The 15,930-nt window shown below is 45.5% G+C and overlaps 2 protein-coding genes across 2 annotated transcripts in view; one reads left to right on the top strand and one right to left on the bottom strand.

The window, feature by feature from the left end:
* ccsapa (centriole, cilia and spindle-associated protein a) overlaps positions 1-1,397 on the top strand; it is a 2,740-nt gene extending 1,343 nt beyond the window's left edge. Inside the window, exon 3 of the mRNA XM_061089092.1 lies at positions 1,239-1,397. Within this exon, the coding sequence (XP_060945075.1) occupies positions 1,239-1,397 (159 nt within the window). The remainder of the gene's footprint in view (positions 1-1,238) is intronic.
* Positions 1,398-5,223: 3,826 nt separating this feature from the next.
* Positions 5,224-11,689, bottom strand: cdc6 (cell division cycle 6 homolog (S. cerevisiae)). The gene is made up of 12 exons (XM_061093498.1): positions 11,596-11,689; positions 10,076-10,343; positions 9,724-9,990; positions 9,052-9,251; positions 8,148-8,296; positions 7,754-7,860; positions 7,488-7,627; positions 7,299-7,399; positions 6,999-7,066; positions 6,677-6,855; positions 5,641-5,781; positions 5,224-5,547 (listed from the first exon to the last, which is right to left on the bottom strand). The coding sequence occupies exons 2-12, from the start codon at positions 10,329-10,331 to the stop codon at positions 5,455-5,457; spliced, it is 1,701 nt and encodes a 566-aa protein (XP_060949481.1). The 5' UTR covers positions 10,332-10,343; positions 11,596-11,689; the 3' UTR covers positions 5,224-5,454.
* Between the last annotated feature and the right edge of the window lie 4,241 nt (positions 11,690-15,930).

Raw genomic sequence — 15,930 nt, 5'->3', positions numbered from 1 at the left:
CAAAATAAAAGCCCGACTTTCACAATAAAACAATAAATAACCAAACCTGAGTTAATGGGAGATAAAATACTGAATCGAGTTAACTCATCACTTGAGTTAACTCGATTAAACGAGTTAACTTGCCCAGCCCTAATCTATATTTATTAAGATGTCTCTTCCACTTATGACTAGTGGTGGGGGAAAAAATCGATTCTGTTCAGTATCGCGATATTTTGCGCCCGCGATTATATCGATACTTTAGCACAAAGTATTGCAATATTTAAAAAAAAAAAAGGGTTCTTTTTAATTTTTTTTAAATATTTATTTACAATTATATATGTAACAGCCCCTGGTTGACAAAGCATGACGAGGAGAGTTTCAGAGTTTAACAGATACCTAGTGTGTCTGTGGAAAGGATGTTCTCCACTGCAGGAGATATAGTAACGTTCCAGAGGAACTTTAACATCTGAGCATGTTGACCAACTCCTTTTTCTGAACAAAAATGACAATATTCCCAAATGAATTTAACATTTTGGGTCATGACCTTGCAGCCAACTGGACTGGACTCTAGTAGTACACATTTGTTTATTTTTCTCAATTTGATTGAAGCTCTAGGTTACTCTTATTTATATGATTATTCTCAGGTTTATGTTACTCTATCATGTCTGCTTTATGTTACTGTATTGTATTTAAATAATTGTAAGTTATGTGCTGGGAGCTCAGCGTTCATGTGAGAGGTCTCCTATTCAGAAGAGAATTACAAAGGTCCTGTGTCCTGAACGTTCAAGGACAAAGTTTTTGCACTTCAGTTAATGTGTAGAAGACAATGTTGTTCACAGAATGAAATGTGACATTTGAAGTGAGTTGAGCAGTCTTATTTTCCTCATTATTGTAATAATATGGGGACATGAATCGCAATATATCGCAGAATCGCAATACTATCTTGAATCGTGGCCCAAATATCGCAATACTATTGAATCGTCACATTTTTGCCAATCCCCCCCCCCTACTTATGACTAAGAAACTAAACTGAGGTTTGATATTTTACTCTTTAAACTTCAGCTTGATCCTTTATTCATTATTATTTCATTTCCTGTTTGGTAAAGACGACCAGCTCCAGGATGTATATTTAAAGAGAGAGAGAGACTTTGACTCTCTCTCCGCGCCGCTCGGCCTCGCTCACAGGAAACCGGACACGTGTCACCTGACCCCGGAACATGAATAATGAAACTCCTCCCCTCTCTGGTTTCTCCTCTCAGAGTCAGACCCGCCGGGAGTCGGACAAGCGGAGCAACAACGTGGAGCGGCGGCGTGCGCGCTCGGCCGACCTGGACAAGGTGAGGCGCTCGCAGCTGGCCGTGGTGGACGACCGCTGGATGACGGAGTACATGAGCTGCTTCTCTGCCCGGCGGAGGTAGAGACAGGCTCCGCCCCCTAGCAGAGCGCCACCAGCGGACAAACAGACCCGTGTGTGTGTGGCGTTACTCTAAACGCTGCTTTTCATAACAACAGAAACATAAAGTCAAGACGCGGGAAAAGCTCGTAATGTAGAATTCAGCGTTTCAGAGGAACCTCCTTTACCCAGAAGCCTTAGCAGCGGCGCCCTCAGAGCAGGTTGTGGGTTTGAAACCCGGGAGCTGATCCCACGTCTTCGCTCTGGAACTCGTCTCCTCCGGCGTGATGAGGTCACGACCTCAGGAGCGGCGCTGAGGTTCCTGGTTCCGTTTCCCGTGAAGATGAATCACTGCTGTCGAGGAAACAAGAAAACCTGTTTCTCTCATGTGAGCCCGTTTCCACCCGGGAGTAAATATGAATCATAATTCAGAATCATTAGATAGAAAGTTTTTGCTTATTTATTTTTAACTCTTAATAACGAACAGGACGTTCTTTCATATTTATCTGCTGACAAATCTTTATCAGATCTTCTCTCAGTATCGGCCTCTCGTAAACTGTCGGGCTCCAGTTTAAGTTTTATCATAATTATTATGATTTACCACAGAAGAGATTCTATAAATATGAAATATCCAAACAGGAAGCGTTGGATCATATTGGAAGTTTGAGTGAAACCTTTAAACTCGACAGCAGCGACTTCACAGAGCAAACACGTGACGGACGATTCTCTGGGTCCGAGTTTCAGTCCAAACATCGGACGATTAATTAGCTTTAATATCTAAATATAAATATAGTCACTGTTTGAATGTATTTTACTTTCTGAAACACTGAACTTCCCTTCACTCACAGTCAGTGTTTTTCATTTCTCTGGCAGCTCTGTTTTTAAAAACAACTGGAATATTTTTGATATCTTGAATATTTTAGAATGTGACGTTTACATAAAGGAGAATAAACTTTCCGCTGGATGGTTGAACAGACAAAGAGAAACAAAGTGTCTCCAGCGAACTTAGTATTTGAGGTATTTTCAGAGTAAAACTTATATTTAAGACGTGTTCGCTTTATACTCGTGATCAGTTGATCGATGAAATGCACGTCGTTAAAATCAGTGGACTGTTAATGAACCTGCGATGCTAACGTGCTGCTTCTCGGTTCACGGCAGCGCTAAACACATTTTTAATTATTATGCAAAATTGAATGTTGAATTTAAAAGCTGAATTATCTTGTTTAAGACAAATTCAGAAATGTATTTTCAGGGTTTCTTCTCCTGTCGTCCTCTGACAGAACGTTCTGATTGGTCGGGATCAACGTGATTCTTCACCTCAGCAATTTATCTATTAAAAAAACCTCCAATGTTTGTGTAGAAACATGTGGATCTGTAATAACTTTTCTGAAAAGAGCCACATGTGATTAATTTTTTACAGATGAGATAAAAAAACATAAAAATAGAGACGTTGTTCAAGTGGCACATTTAAAATTAATTTATTTTAGTTTGATTTCTATTTTAAAAAAATCTCTTGTCCGAAGATAATCTGTTTACTTTGTGTTTCAAGGAAAATAAATCGTATTCTTCGATTTGAGACGTCAAATACAGCAAATATTTTACGTTAGCTACAGTTACTTAAAGAAACTACAGATACTTATATTAGCTCGAAAAGCTTGAAGACTGAAGATTAAATATTTAAAAACTCATTTGAAACAAATATTGAATGAATGTTTTATTGGTTGTAGTTCTTAATAGAATATAGAATGTAGTGTGAATTCTGCGATGTTTACATCTTTACGTTGTTAAAACCCGACGATGGAGGAAAAAAGCTTGAAAGTACAAACGTAAATAGATTTTATCACCGTATCACCTCCTTGTATTTTCGACGTTGAGTTTTTAAACTTAAATCCAAACCGACTGCGAAGAAAAGTAAAACGTGTGTTTGTTTAGTGTCGTAGTGAAGAAACGAGTTTTCAGTTTGTCGGTGTAGCTGAGGATCGTAAACACGTGGTGACTCAAACCGAGGGCTAATGATGACAACTTCCTGTTTTTAACACCTACGTTTTTATGAGCTAACTTTTCAAACTGAATGGACATAAAGACGCTGAATGTTTAATTTTGATCTCGTGCTGCCGAACTTCTTCACGCTAAAAAATGTTGAGACCACAGACGTTGAATAAAGAAGGACGATGAGTCTCCACCTTGTCCCACTCAACCAATCAGGAGCCGGATACTTTAACTAATTAACTTATCAGAACCAAACGGATCAGAAACACTAAACCCAATGTTGGTGAGAACGACCTGAGTTAACTGAAACCATCGTCAACAGACATTTATTTATTATTTAAAGTTTGGTCCCATCTGCTGACATGGAGGAGGCTGGGTTTACGAGCTATAAACCAGCCAACCACCAGGGGGCGACTAAGATGATTTGGCTTCACTTTCGAGGAGCGGTCATGTCGTCCATCTTTATTTACCGTCTGTAGCTGCGTCTCACTTCAGGGACAGCGTGTCCCGCCTTCATGCTGTTGCCGAGCAACCAAGCTGGGGTCCGACGTGCTGAGAAAGTTTTATGCCCCCCCGGTTTATTGAACAGGAGTATTATTGGATGTTTGGTTGAGTTGAAGTCTGATGCTCGAGTGTAAGACGCTGTGATGCAGTCGCTCTTGAGTTTAATCTGAACACTTTTAAGGTTTTATTTATTTATTTTTAAATCCCTGTTTAAGTTTCTATTTGAAGAAAACGTTTCTGTGGTGGAAACAACCTGTTGCTGCAGATTTAGTTCTGTTCTAATGTGTTTGCAGATACGTGTTGTGTGTTCTAAAGTGAAAACAATCAGACAATCACAGGAAACTGTTTGAAGTGTTATTGAAATGTAAAAGCTAAAAAACAAGAAGCTGTTGCGTATGAAGTGTTGGTGTTGGACAGTGTTCGCTTGACGTTTCTCTCTCGACTAAACCTTTGAATTTTTTCCCAGGTTAAATTAAATATGTATCACGCAACTGAATATTTAATATTTTACAATGTTTACATTTTGTCACTGTATTTGTATTTGAGAAACATGCACAATAATATATTTTCCTTCACTTTAAGATGTTGCTGTGGAGAAATCACTTAAATAAAATCATATTTGAACATTTTCTTGTCTTAATATTTACTGTGGAAGTAAATCAGAATTTCAACAAGTTCAGTTTCATATTCATTTGTTTAAAATTTATGCTGAAAACCACGAGTTCAGTTTTATCTTAGAATTAGAAACTGTTGTAAGAGCAGAAGTTTGATGACGACGCAGCCCTTGGATCAGATCTAAGATCACCAACCACAAGAGAAGGGGGGGGGGTTGACGGTCGTTACCACGGAGACCCTGGAAGCTGTGAGGCCGTTAACTCTTTAATCCAATCAGAGCAGCTCACAACATGCATGACGCTCACGGTTTGCTTCTGGGATGTTTACACTCCGTACAACCTACTGTGTTAATATCCAAGAGGAAACTAAATCAAATCAATGTCAGATTTATTATTATTCATTTGTTTAAACATTTTTTTCCTGTAAACCCGATGCAAATATTACAAATATAATTTTTTGATCTTTTAAACATCAATTGCAGATATTTATCTTTATATTTGTTTTATTTTACTCTAAACGTCAAACAGGGATTCAGGATGTATTTAGTTTTAGGATTTCCGTGAGTAACAGCGCCCCCTGCAGCCCCACGTCGGGATTCATTTAGTTCGGCCCCGAGCGATGACGTGGCTTCACTTCGACGAGCGGATGCGTCGGCCGTCGTTATGAAAAATGTAAGATTCAGATCTTTTCTCTGCGGCAGAAACAACGAGGAGAGTTTGTTGAAGTTTCTGTACATCTGTTTATTTACAGCTTAAAAATGGAAAACGTTTCAAAACTCAACTGAAACAAACGACGTCGAAATCCACTTGAAACTGACTTTTCAACCCAAACTGAGCGTCAGCACCAGTTTTTAAAAAAACTTGAAAGAAATGTACAAATTCTCAGCAAAAATGAGAATATTAAAAAAGTAAAAACAGTAAAAAAAAGTCTGGTTTCAACTTGATAATCAGAGATGAACTTGAACCGATGAGTCATCACGAGGGGAGACCAGCCGCCAGGATGCTGCCGAGCAGCGTCCGATCCTTCAGAGCGTTTTCAACGTCCTTCTCCTCGATCTTCAGATTCACCTGCAGAGGGACAAACAAACTCATTATTCTCCATAATCAATCCACCACGTGACTCCGATGGTCCAACTGTGGCGCCCGGGCGGCGGCGTGTACCTTGGTGAGACGAGCCTCTTTGGCTTTCTTCAGGGCGAAGATGCCTCGACTCTCCAGCAGGCTGCAGAGCGACAGACACTCGCCCTGCCCGACCCCCGACACCTGCCTCCGGGCGCACAGGCGGCTGTACACCTCGTGCAGCTGAAACAACACAAAACCAGGTCACACACGGCGCCACCTGCTGGGCAATTACACCTGATGCAGCCGGGCGCATCAACTAGTCAATGTGAAATCTGAACTACTGGCAGGAGATGGAATGAACCATGGGAAGTGTAGTTTGTTCGTGCTCTTAAATCAGCAGATATGTTTTTTCAGACTGGTTGACAACCGAGGGTCTGGATAATAAATCAGGAGAGTTTCATGGACAAGAACAGATTCAGACTCAGAGATATGAGCAAATGATCAATCAAATATTTGTTCATGTTTATGCTGGATCCTGATCTTGCTGCTGACCAGAGACTATGATGCAACAGGACTACTTGACATATAGTATTGAAGTTATCCTTCAACATGTTTACCCTCATCGATGCTGCTAAAACTTTAATCTTGATGATGTTTTCCTTCACTTGACTTCTGTGTCACTTGTGTCCGTCCTGGGAGACGGATCCTCACATGTGTCTCTCTGAGGTTTCTACGTGTGTTTACCTGTTAAAAGTGTTTTTAGTAGTTTGTCCTGACTCTTGTTGAGGGTTAAGGACAGAGGATGTCTCACCATGTTAAAGCTCTATGAGTCGAATTGTGATTTGTGAATATGGGCTATACAAATAAAACTTGATTGATTGATTGATTTATCTGCTTATAAGCTGAGAATTAAAGTTTTTTGATAAACGTTGATAATCCTCACAGCTTTAGTTTTAAGTGGATGTTCTTTCACAGTATTGAAGTTCACCTTCATGTTAACACTTTAGATCTCAATGGGTTAAATGATCTGGATGAACAATATCTCTGGTATCCAGGATCTTTTAGCTTTATTTATGGCCAGTGGGAAAGATCCCACGACTCGCTCCACGTGAGTGGAACCGGTGGAGACGCTCACCTTCCCCAGGACGATCTCTTTGCTCTTTCCGTTGCGGGTGAGCAGCAGGAGGCAGCAGACCAGCAGCTTCTGCTGCAGCGGGAAACTCTCTCCCTCCGAGCCGCCGCCCTGGGACGCCATGCGGTCGCCGTACACCTCCGACAGGACCCGTGCGACCTGGGGGAGGCTGACCCGGGACTCTGCACCGACCCGAGGGGAAAGGTTCAGTCAGTGCTCGTGTTCACCACAACAGAAATCAGCCAAGAGGACGGAGCTGGTTCATCTGATCCCGACTCTCACACGTGCGTCTGGCTGATGAATCCGATTTGAAAGCTTTTCTCACCTTTAGTCTCGGCCTCTGAAGTCGCTGCTTTCTTCCTCTCGTCAGACTCCACGATCTCCACTGCTCTCCTACACAACCAGAGAAGAGTTGAGCACAAACGGTTCCTTTAACATTAATCAGAGTTCGACTGACACGACCCTGTAGCTGAGGTTGTGCAGAGTTCAGAGAGTTCAGAGGGTCAATGGGTTCCAGACAAACCACTGAGAGACTTACGTTCCCACCAACAGATTCATCTGTATATTGCGTGTTTATGTGTGAGCTGCATTCAGCAGTTTAAAGGTTGACGGCTGAGATATTCACCTGCAGATGTCCAGAGCTTTCCTGGCGTCTCCCGACACCGCCGAGACCTTTCTGGCACAGAACTGAACCGCGGAGGCGTCGAGGATCCCATCGGCAGACGCCTGAGGACAGGTGTTAATCACAGCTTAGTTCATCCTGTTTGTCTTCCTCTGTCCTGATGGGACGTCTGGTCCGTGTGGCTGTGCTTACCTGTGTGAGTCGGTCCTGTACGATGGCGGCGAGCTCCTGGCGGCTGTAGGGAGGGAAGTGCAGGAGCTGTGGGCGACAGCGAGGCCGGGCCTGCAGCCGGGGCAGGATCCGGTCCGTCAGATCCAGAGCGTTGGCGATTCCTGTCAAATCAACACCACAGCACGGTGAGATCAGGAGAAGTATCGCTCACCTAAACCATGACAACCTTCTGTTTAGTGACTTTTCAGACTTCAGCTGAGTCAACAGCTGGAGGTCGGGCGTCTTACCGACGAGGCAGAGCCGCGACCCGGTCAGGTACGGCCATTCGAAGATGGTGTAGAGGACGTCCTGAGCTTTACTGTCCAGCTGGTCCATCTCATCGAGGACAAGAAGCCTGAAGACAAAAGAAAGATGGAGTCAGAGCCTGTGATGGAACCCAGTGAAGACACCCACGTGGTCAAGTGATGAGAACCACGAGCGCCTCAAAGCCTCAACTCACAGATCAATCAGAGAATCAAAATTACTATCATTAAAAAAAGCTGCAAACAGGAAAATTACAATCAGCTTCAATTGTATCTTCCCATTTCTCAGCGTGAGACGAACAACCACACAGAACAGGAGGAAGCTTTGAAGACCAGGTCAGGGTACAACATGATTCCTGTTAAAGCACTGGTAACTCACACAGTGGGCCCCGGGGCCGTCAGGAGCCGCTGGAGGCCGCTCTGCCCGCCGGGAGCTTTCAGTTTGTCGGCCAGCAGGGGGAAGATGGCGTGGGAACTCCTCAGGCTCATACAGTTCACCACCACGGTCTGAACCGACGACAACTCGGCCTGGAAAGAAAGAAAGAAAATCACCGTCATCATCCAACTGGAATCTGCTCGACTCCTCTTCACCCCGAGATGTTTCCATTCCCTCTTTTTCTAGTTGTGTGTCCTTTGTGTGATGGAAAACCTCATCAACACAACTTCTCAGGACAATCTCTCACATGCGCTCCAGAAAACTGACTCTGCAGCTCTGAAAGTGAGTCATTAATTTCTGTTTTCTTTGTAATTCTGTGAGTTCTTCTCTTGAAAAGGTGCCATTTAAAAGTATTTTGGTTATTTATTATTTATGGCTATCAGGACCAAAACGTCTCGCCATCTGAACAGTTTTTTCCCCGTGGCAGTGGGGCTCACAAACAAGCCCCCTGCACCACACTGACTCTGCATCACACTGACTCTACCCCACCAGCCCCCCCCCCCCTGCACATAATTTATAACTTATATATTACTGGCACTATCACCAATCTCTGCACCTTCGCACAGCACGTGCCCATAACTCTTTTACTCTGTTACTGTATATATGTATATACTTTATTCTATTTTATTTTAATTTATTCTATTTCTTATATATTGTTGTTTTTTCTTATATTGTTGTTTTTATGTTCAGTGCACCAACGACACCAAGTCAATTTCCTATATGTGCAAACATACCTGGCAAATAAAAGAATTCTGATTCTGATTCAATGATCATCAGACTGAAACCCCTGCACTGGCCCTCACCCTCCAGTAGGGGGCGGTAAAGCCCCACACAGCTGCTGAAGTACCTTCATCTCCTGCAGGACACAGTTGAGGCAGGCCGTCTTGCCGGTGCCCGGAGCTCCGGAGATGTAGAGGCTGCCGGGGCGACTCTGCAGCAGCGTCTCCTCCAGGAAGGAGCGGATGGTCGCCCGCTCAGGCTCCCTGGACAGGAGGCGCTCGGGCACGGCCGTGTGGAGCGCCTGCTTCACGCTCTGAAACCTCGACTCTGGAGGAGACAACAGGAAGGAGCATGACGTTGGAGAACTGAACCAAGTCTAAACGAAACCCCATCTTCATTTTAATCAAAAAGCATCGTGACAGATTAATAAGGTTTGTGTCCGACAGACTCCTCTCGAGGCGGAAAAGGACGTTTCTGATGTGAATGGATCGAAAAAAGGGTCCGAATATCTAAGATAATTTTAAGTTCTCTGAAAATCCCCAAATAAACCGATTATAATAATAAAATAGTAAAAAACATCACAGCCTTAAAAGCACGGACTTGTTCAAATGATGAAAAACTGATATTTGTTTTAAAAAAGAGCAAATTTCAATAAGTTCAGGACAGAAAATGTAATCTTCAACCTGTGTGATACGACATTTCAGTCAAAACTTGATTAAAACAGCAGAACTCTGGTTCCAGGTCGTCACAGGTGAATATTTTCTGTGACTCCAAACTCATATTTTAACTTTTAACTTACTTTCTGCGAACAGTCGAACCACCGGCGGCTTCTTGTTTGGCGCGTGTTGGCGAGCGGGACTCCCAGCGGGCGTTTCCTGTCGTCTTGGCGACAGGGCGACAGCGGGAGAGAGTGGCGCTCTCGGCGAGGACGGGATCAGCTGACGGCGAGCGGTGACTGGAGAGTTCTCGTTAAAGCCCAGTTTTCGGGGTGAGGCCAGAGTGGGTTTGCTCTGCTTCGGGGGGGATCCCAGCAGAGCGTTGTCCAGGTTACAGCCGTTGTCGTCGCCTTCAGAACCAAAAGAGAGAATTTAAACTTCCAGAGAAATGTGAGGGAATTAAAGTTGTGACACTGCGTGATCGACGAGTCGTACCTGTGCGTTTCCGGGGGCTGAGTGGAAGCCGTGGCTGGAGACTGGGAGAGAGGGCGGTGGGCCGGTCACTGGGACGACCCGGGGTCAGGGGTCCGAGCCGGGGCAGGGGGGCGGCGAGGGGCTGGGATCCAGGTTCGGTTGGAGAGGAGCCCGGGGACGTGTGAGGCGTCTTGGAGACGGAGGACACTCGGGTGGATTTGCGTCGGGGGAACTGCAGCGTGGGCTGAGCTCGGCCCTGAGAGCGCGTGCTCGGCATTTTGTGTCTGACCTGAAACGAGAGACAGAGAAAATCAGTTCCTGATCCCAAACGGTGACTGGAAACAGGAGAAACCACCTGGAAACACACCAACCTGCTCCCGGTGGTTCACTGAGGGACTTTCATTTACAGTTTCTCCGATTGAATAAAGACTTTATCAATCTCGAGGGCAATTTAGGTAAATATTAATTCGTTTTATTTGGCTCCTGCAGCCACATGAAAATATATAAAAGACTTGAAAACACAGCCCAGCTCCTAACTGAATATAAATCAAGACTTTTCTCAAATCATTTCTACATTAAATAAAATGAACGGTCTCTACTTGCAAATATCAAGTTCTGAACAATTTCTGGGACTAAAACCGAATCATTTGCAGTGCATTGTGGGATACGTGCATGAAGAGAGACCGGAAGATAAATTAGATTAAGTGAAAAATCTATTAATGAACGAGTGCTTCAAAAAAAATCTAAGAAAATTGAAAGTCAATGGAGAAAATGGCTGTTCTGAAATGTTCATCACCGCCCCCTACCGGACTGGAGTGAGGCCAACGAGAGAAATACACCAGGAAACTTAAACTGTGCGAAGTCGTTGTGTTTTTAAAAATGTGTGTAAAAGTTACACGTGTGCATCTTTATCTTTGTCGAGCAGATTGACCCGGTGAACACAGGAAACGCGTCACTGCAGAGAGGGGAGGGGAGGGGGGGGTGTAATGGCGCCACGACACAACAGCGTCATCAAAAACAGCGCGAACTTTAACATGTGAGACACGGGACGGACATGGAACACACGATAAACACACAAACACCGAGAGGAGACAAGGAGACAAACACCAAGGAGACAAACACCGAGAGGAGACAAGGAGACAAACACCGAGAGGAGACAAGGACACAAACACTTAGTGCGAGGAGACAAGGACACAAACACCGAGAGGAGACAAACACCCACATTTACTGCGAGGAGACAAGGACACAAACACCGAGGAGACAAGGAGATAAACACTTACTGCGAGGAGACAAACACTGAGAGGAGACAAGGAGACAAACACCGAGAGGAGACAAGGAGACAAACACCGAGTGAAGACAAGGAGACAAACACCGAGAGGAGACAAGGAGACAAACACCGAGAGGAGACAAGGAGACAAACACCGAGAGGAGACAAGGAGACAAACACCGAGAGGAGACAAGGAGACAAACACCGAGTGAAGACAAGGAGACAAACACCGAAAGGAGACAAACACCGAAAGGAGACAAACACCGACACTTACAGCGAGGAGACAAGGAGACCAACTCGAGTCCTCTTCAGGCTCCAGGGGAAGTGTCTCTGTCCTGAGGAGTAAAGTAAAAACCTTCCGGATCGAACGCGCCTGAAACACTGAAGCTCTGAAGACGATCTGGCGCCAAATCCCCTCCTCATCCGGCAGCTGCTCCCCAGGCCGCGCTCTGATTGGTCCGTGCAGGAGCGTCACCGATGCTCATTGGCTCAGCCCACCCGGATGCTACGTCATGTGTCGTCAGACCGCCTGAATATGTGGCGGGAATTTGAACAGACAACTGTTTTGGCGGAGTAGAATTTTTTTCCCGGGAAATACCAGATCGTAGATGTATATGAATAAAGTGTTTTTGACTTTACTTCAGCGGTTTGATTGTATTAATACTTCTACTGAAGTACATTTCAGAGGGAAATACTTTACTCTATACTTCATTACATTTGTTAAAATACACCATGATGGTTTTTACCCTCATCACGTTTATTATTATATTTCGAATTTTATCTGGTTATTTATACATTTGTAGCCGAGCGTTTATTTGTGTTGTATTAGTCAAAGGAAGACAGAAGAAGGGCATCCATTCGGGAGACAGCACCCGTTTATTATCTGTCAACTTCACAACAAGTCATCACACACCACACACTTCCGGTAAACCCTTCACACAACACACTTCCGGTAAACTCCTCTTCAAACTAAAAGTCACTAACTAAAATAGCTTACATACCTCCCCCCTAACAAAAGAAACGTCCCCGTTTCCAAACAGAGACAATATCAAAACACAAAAACAATAACAACAGCCCCAGCAAAAAAATTACACATATACATATATATATATAAGAAAAACAAAACATATACATACCTATACATATACACCTGATACCATGTACCACGTACACCCGGCCCAAAAAAAAAAAATTCAGTTAACCCACACAACTGTCAAACAGATCAGTTATTCCTAAACAACATAGTCCTTGAAATGAACCGGCCATCTCACGGCTCTCCCAGAACGGGACACCATCTGGCAAGGCTCTCTCAGGCCAGTGTCACTACCCGCCAGCGACCCTTCAGCACCACAGCCTCCTTCCAGTGACCCCTCGTCCTGTAGCGAAGGAGCATGACGAGGAGAAGCTGGGGAACTAGACGCAGAACCCACCGGCAGTGGTAGAGTGTAAGCCTTGAGTCTGTCATAATGAACCACCCGCTCCTGTCCAGGAGTGAAAGGGCAGTCAATGCGATAGGTCAGCCCACTTTCTCCAGCAGAGTCCATCACAGCCAGAACCTTGTAGGGGCCCTTCCAGTGGGGAGCCAGCTTCATACGGTCCTCCGTAGGATCGTGCAGCCACACCAAATCTCCTACTGCATATGGCTGATGACGAACAGACACATCATAATACAGTTTCTGTCTCTCTTGAGCACTGATACTAAACTGCCTGGCTCTTCCAAAAGCAGTTTCCAGCCTCCCCACCAGAGAGCCTACGAAGTCAGCGTGAGACAAAGTCACGTCCAAATGCACCGCCTGAGGGGAGACTAACACATCCACCGGGACACGGGCTTCCCGCCCATGAGTCAGGTAGTAAGGTGTGTAACCCGTACTTGCATGCACTGAGGTGTTGTAAGCAAATGCAACATGTTGTAGGTAGTCGTCCCACTCACCTCCACAGGCCAGCAATGATCTAGCTAACTGGTCAATGAGTGTCCGATTAAAACGTTCCACCATACCATCCGATTTTGGATTATATGGCGTGGTGCGCGTTTTCTTAATCTTCATAAGCTGACACAGTCTCTGAACAATTTCCCCCTCGAATTGCCAACCCTGATCACTGTGAATTATCTCAGGAACACCATGAACCAACACATAACCCTCAAACACAAACTTTGCGACCGAATGAGCGGTTTGATTAGGAAGATCATACAGATTCACAAACTTGGTAAAATAGTCCTCAACAACCAACACATATCTGTTACCCTTAGACGTCACTGGTAGTTCCAAAATGTCCATCGCCACTCTCTGGAATGGATGAGTAGCTTGGGACCCCCCCATCGGTGCCCGATGTTTAGGGACAGGGGCCCTGCCGGTCTGACAGGGGACGCACTGCTCACACCACTGCCTAACATCCTTAAACATACAGGGCCAGTAACACGATTGCCTCGCTCTTTCCCACACCCGCTCTGCAGAAAAATGTGCTGATGCAGGGCCTCCATGCAGGTGCTGCAGTACATCAGGGATAAACGAGGAGGGCACAACCACCTGATACTGAGCGTCCCCTGTGAGAGAGGAATACACTGACCGACAGAGCACGCCATTCACCACAGAAAGACGAGGATATTCAGTCCATAATTTACGAAGCCACCGAGAGCTCCCTTTCATCTGCCACCGTGGAGGTCGCGACCCCTTCACCTCAATCCAGTCCAAAACTACACTAATGTCAGGATCATCCTTTTGCCGCAGCTTAATCTCAGTCTCATCCTGAGAAAGTGAATGAACAAACTCAAAGTCATCTGAATCACAGTCCATGTCCTAATGCTGCCCCCTTGTGGAGGAACTAGGCCTCTGGGGATTTTGCAACTGTGACTGAGAACTGCCTATTCTGGACTCACTCAACTCCCTGTCAGAGTCCACGACATTTACTTGGCCAGATGTTTTTGTTACGGTGTTCCTCATCGTGTCAGGCTCAGGATCTGGAGGTCGCCGTGATAGAGCATCCGCATTAGTGTGTCGTTTTCCATCCTTGTGCTGGATGGCCCAGTTGAAAGGATCCAGTTCCAGTATCCATCTTGCTCTTTTCCCTGTGGGGTCATGATCAATTGACATGCCTCGGAGGCCCAACAGGGGTTTATGATCTGTTATGATAGTGAAAGCAGCTGATCCAATGTAGTGTCTGAACTGCCGTACGCCCCAAACTACAGCCCACAGCTCCTTGTCAAAAGTGGACCAGCGTCTTTCGGTGGCAGTGAGTGACTGACTAGCATACACCACCACTCTCTCCAATCCATCCCTGTCCTGTGCCAATATGGCCCCCACAGCGTCCGTGGAGGCATCCGTATACACTTTAAAGGGGCAGTTGAAATCAGGCATGGTGACCACCGGAGCGGATGAGAGCACCCCTTTAAGATACACAAAGGCTGCATCACACTCCGCTGTCCATTGGAAAGGTGTGTCTTTACATGTGAGGCGGTGCAATGGAGCCGCACGCTGGGCAATGTCTCTGACAAAACGTCTATAGTAAGAGCAAAGGCCCAGAAATGCCCTCACTTCCGTTGGATTCTGTGGAGTAGGCCATGTTCTGACCTTGTCTGTGTTTCGTGGGTCTGGCTGCAGGCCACGGCAAGACACAACATGCCCCAGGAACACCACATGATCTTTAGCTAGATGACATTTCTTAGAATTCAACCTAAGACCCGCCGCCTGAATCCTGGAGAAAATTTCCCTCAGGCTGGAGAGATGTTCCTCAAAGGTGGGGCTGTATATGAGCACATCATCGAGATACACCATACACACCTGCCATGGGAGTCCTCTAAGCACGAGCTCCATCATGCGCTGAAATGTTGCAGGCGAGTTGGTGAGACCCATGGGCATCGACTGCCACTGGTAGAGGCCCCTCCCCGTTGTGAAAGCGGTCTTCTCCCTGTCATCTTCAGCGACCTCAACCTGCCAGTAGCCATTAGAAAAGTCCAAAGTGCTAAACCACACGGAACCTGCTAATGCATCTAGTGTGTCATCCACCCTGGGAAGGGGGTGGCAGTCTCTCACTGTTACGCTGTTTAAGCGGCGATAGTCAATACAAAACCTCCACTCTCCATTCTTTTTCTTCACCAGAACGACAGGTGAGGCCCAGGGGCTGCAACTTTCTTCTATCACCCCATCAGCTAACAGAGCCGACACCTGCCTATCTATCTCTTCCCTCTTGTCTGGTGAGGTGCGATATGCACGCTGTCGCTGGGGTGGATGATCACCGGTTTTAATATGATGTTCAATGAGCCTGCATTTGCCAATCACCCCCTCTGGTGTACTAAATATTTGCCTATATTCCTCCAGCAGTTCCAGCCCTCCGTGGATGAGATGGTGGAGACCGTCGCCACTGGGGTTTGAGGGAATAGTACTAACTCAGATTCCTCGACCGACAAAAACTCCCCCAAATGCATGCCTTCTCTGAGCACAATAACTCTGTCTGTAGGGTTCAAAACACGGGCTGTTGTGACTCCATTTTTTACCAGGGTCACAGTGTGAGCCACTACAAACTCACTATTTTGCTGGAGATTTGGAGACAAATATCCGACAAAGTCTGGGAGCTGATCAACGATCCCAGCTGGAGATACACTTACAGGAACAAT

This window comes from Limanda limanda, chromosome 2 (assembly GCF_963576545.1).
Source record: "Limanda limanda chromosome 2, fLimLim1.1, whole genome shotgun sequence".
Taxonomy (NCBI): Eukaryota; Metazoa; Chordata; class Actinopteri; order Pleuronectiformes; family Pleuronectidae; genus Limanda; species Limanda limanda.
The sequence above is the reverse complement of the archived record's forward strand: the minus strand, read 5'-3'. Positions and strand labels throughout refer to the sequence as shown.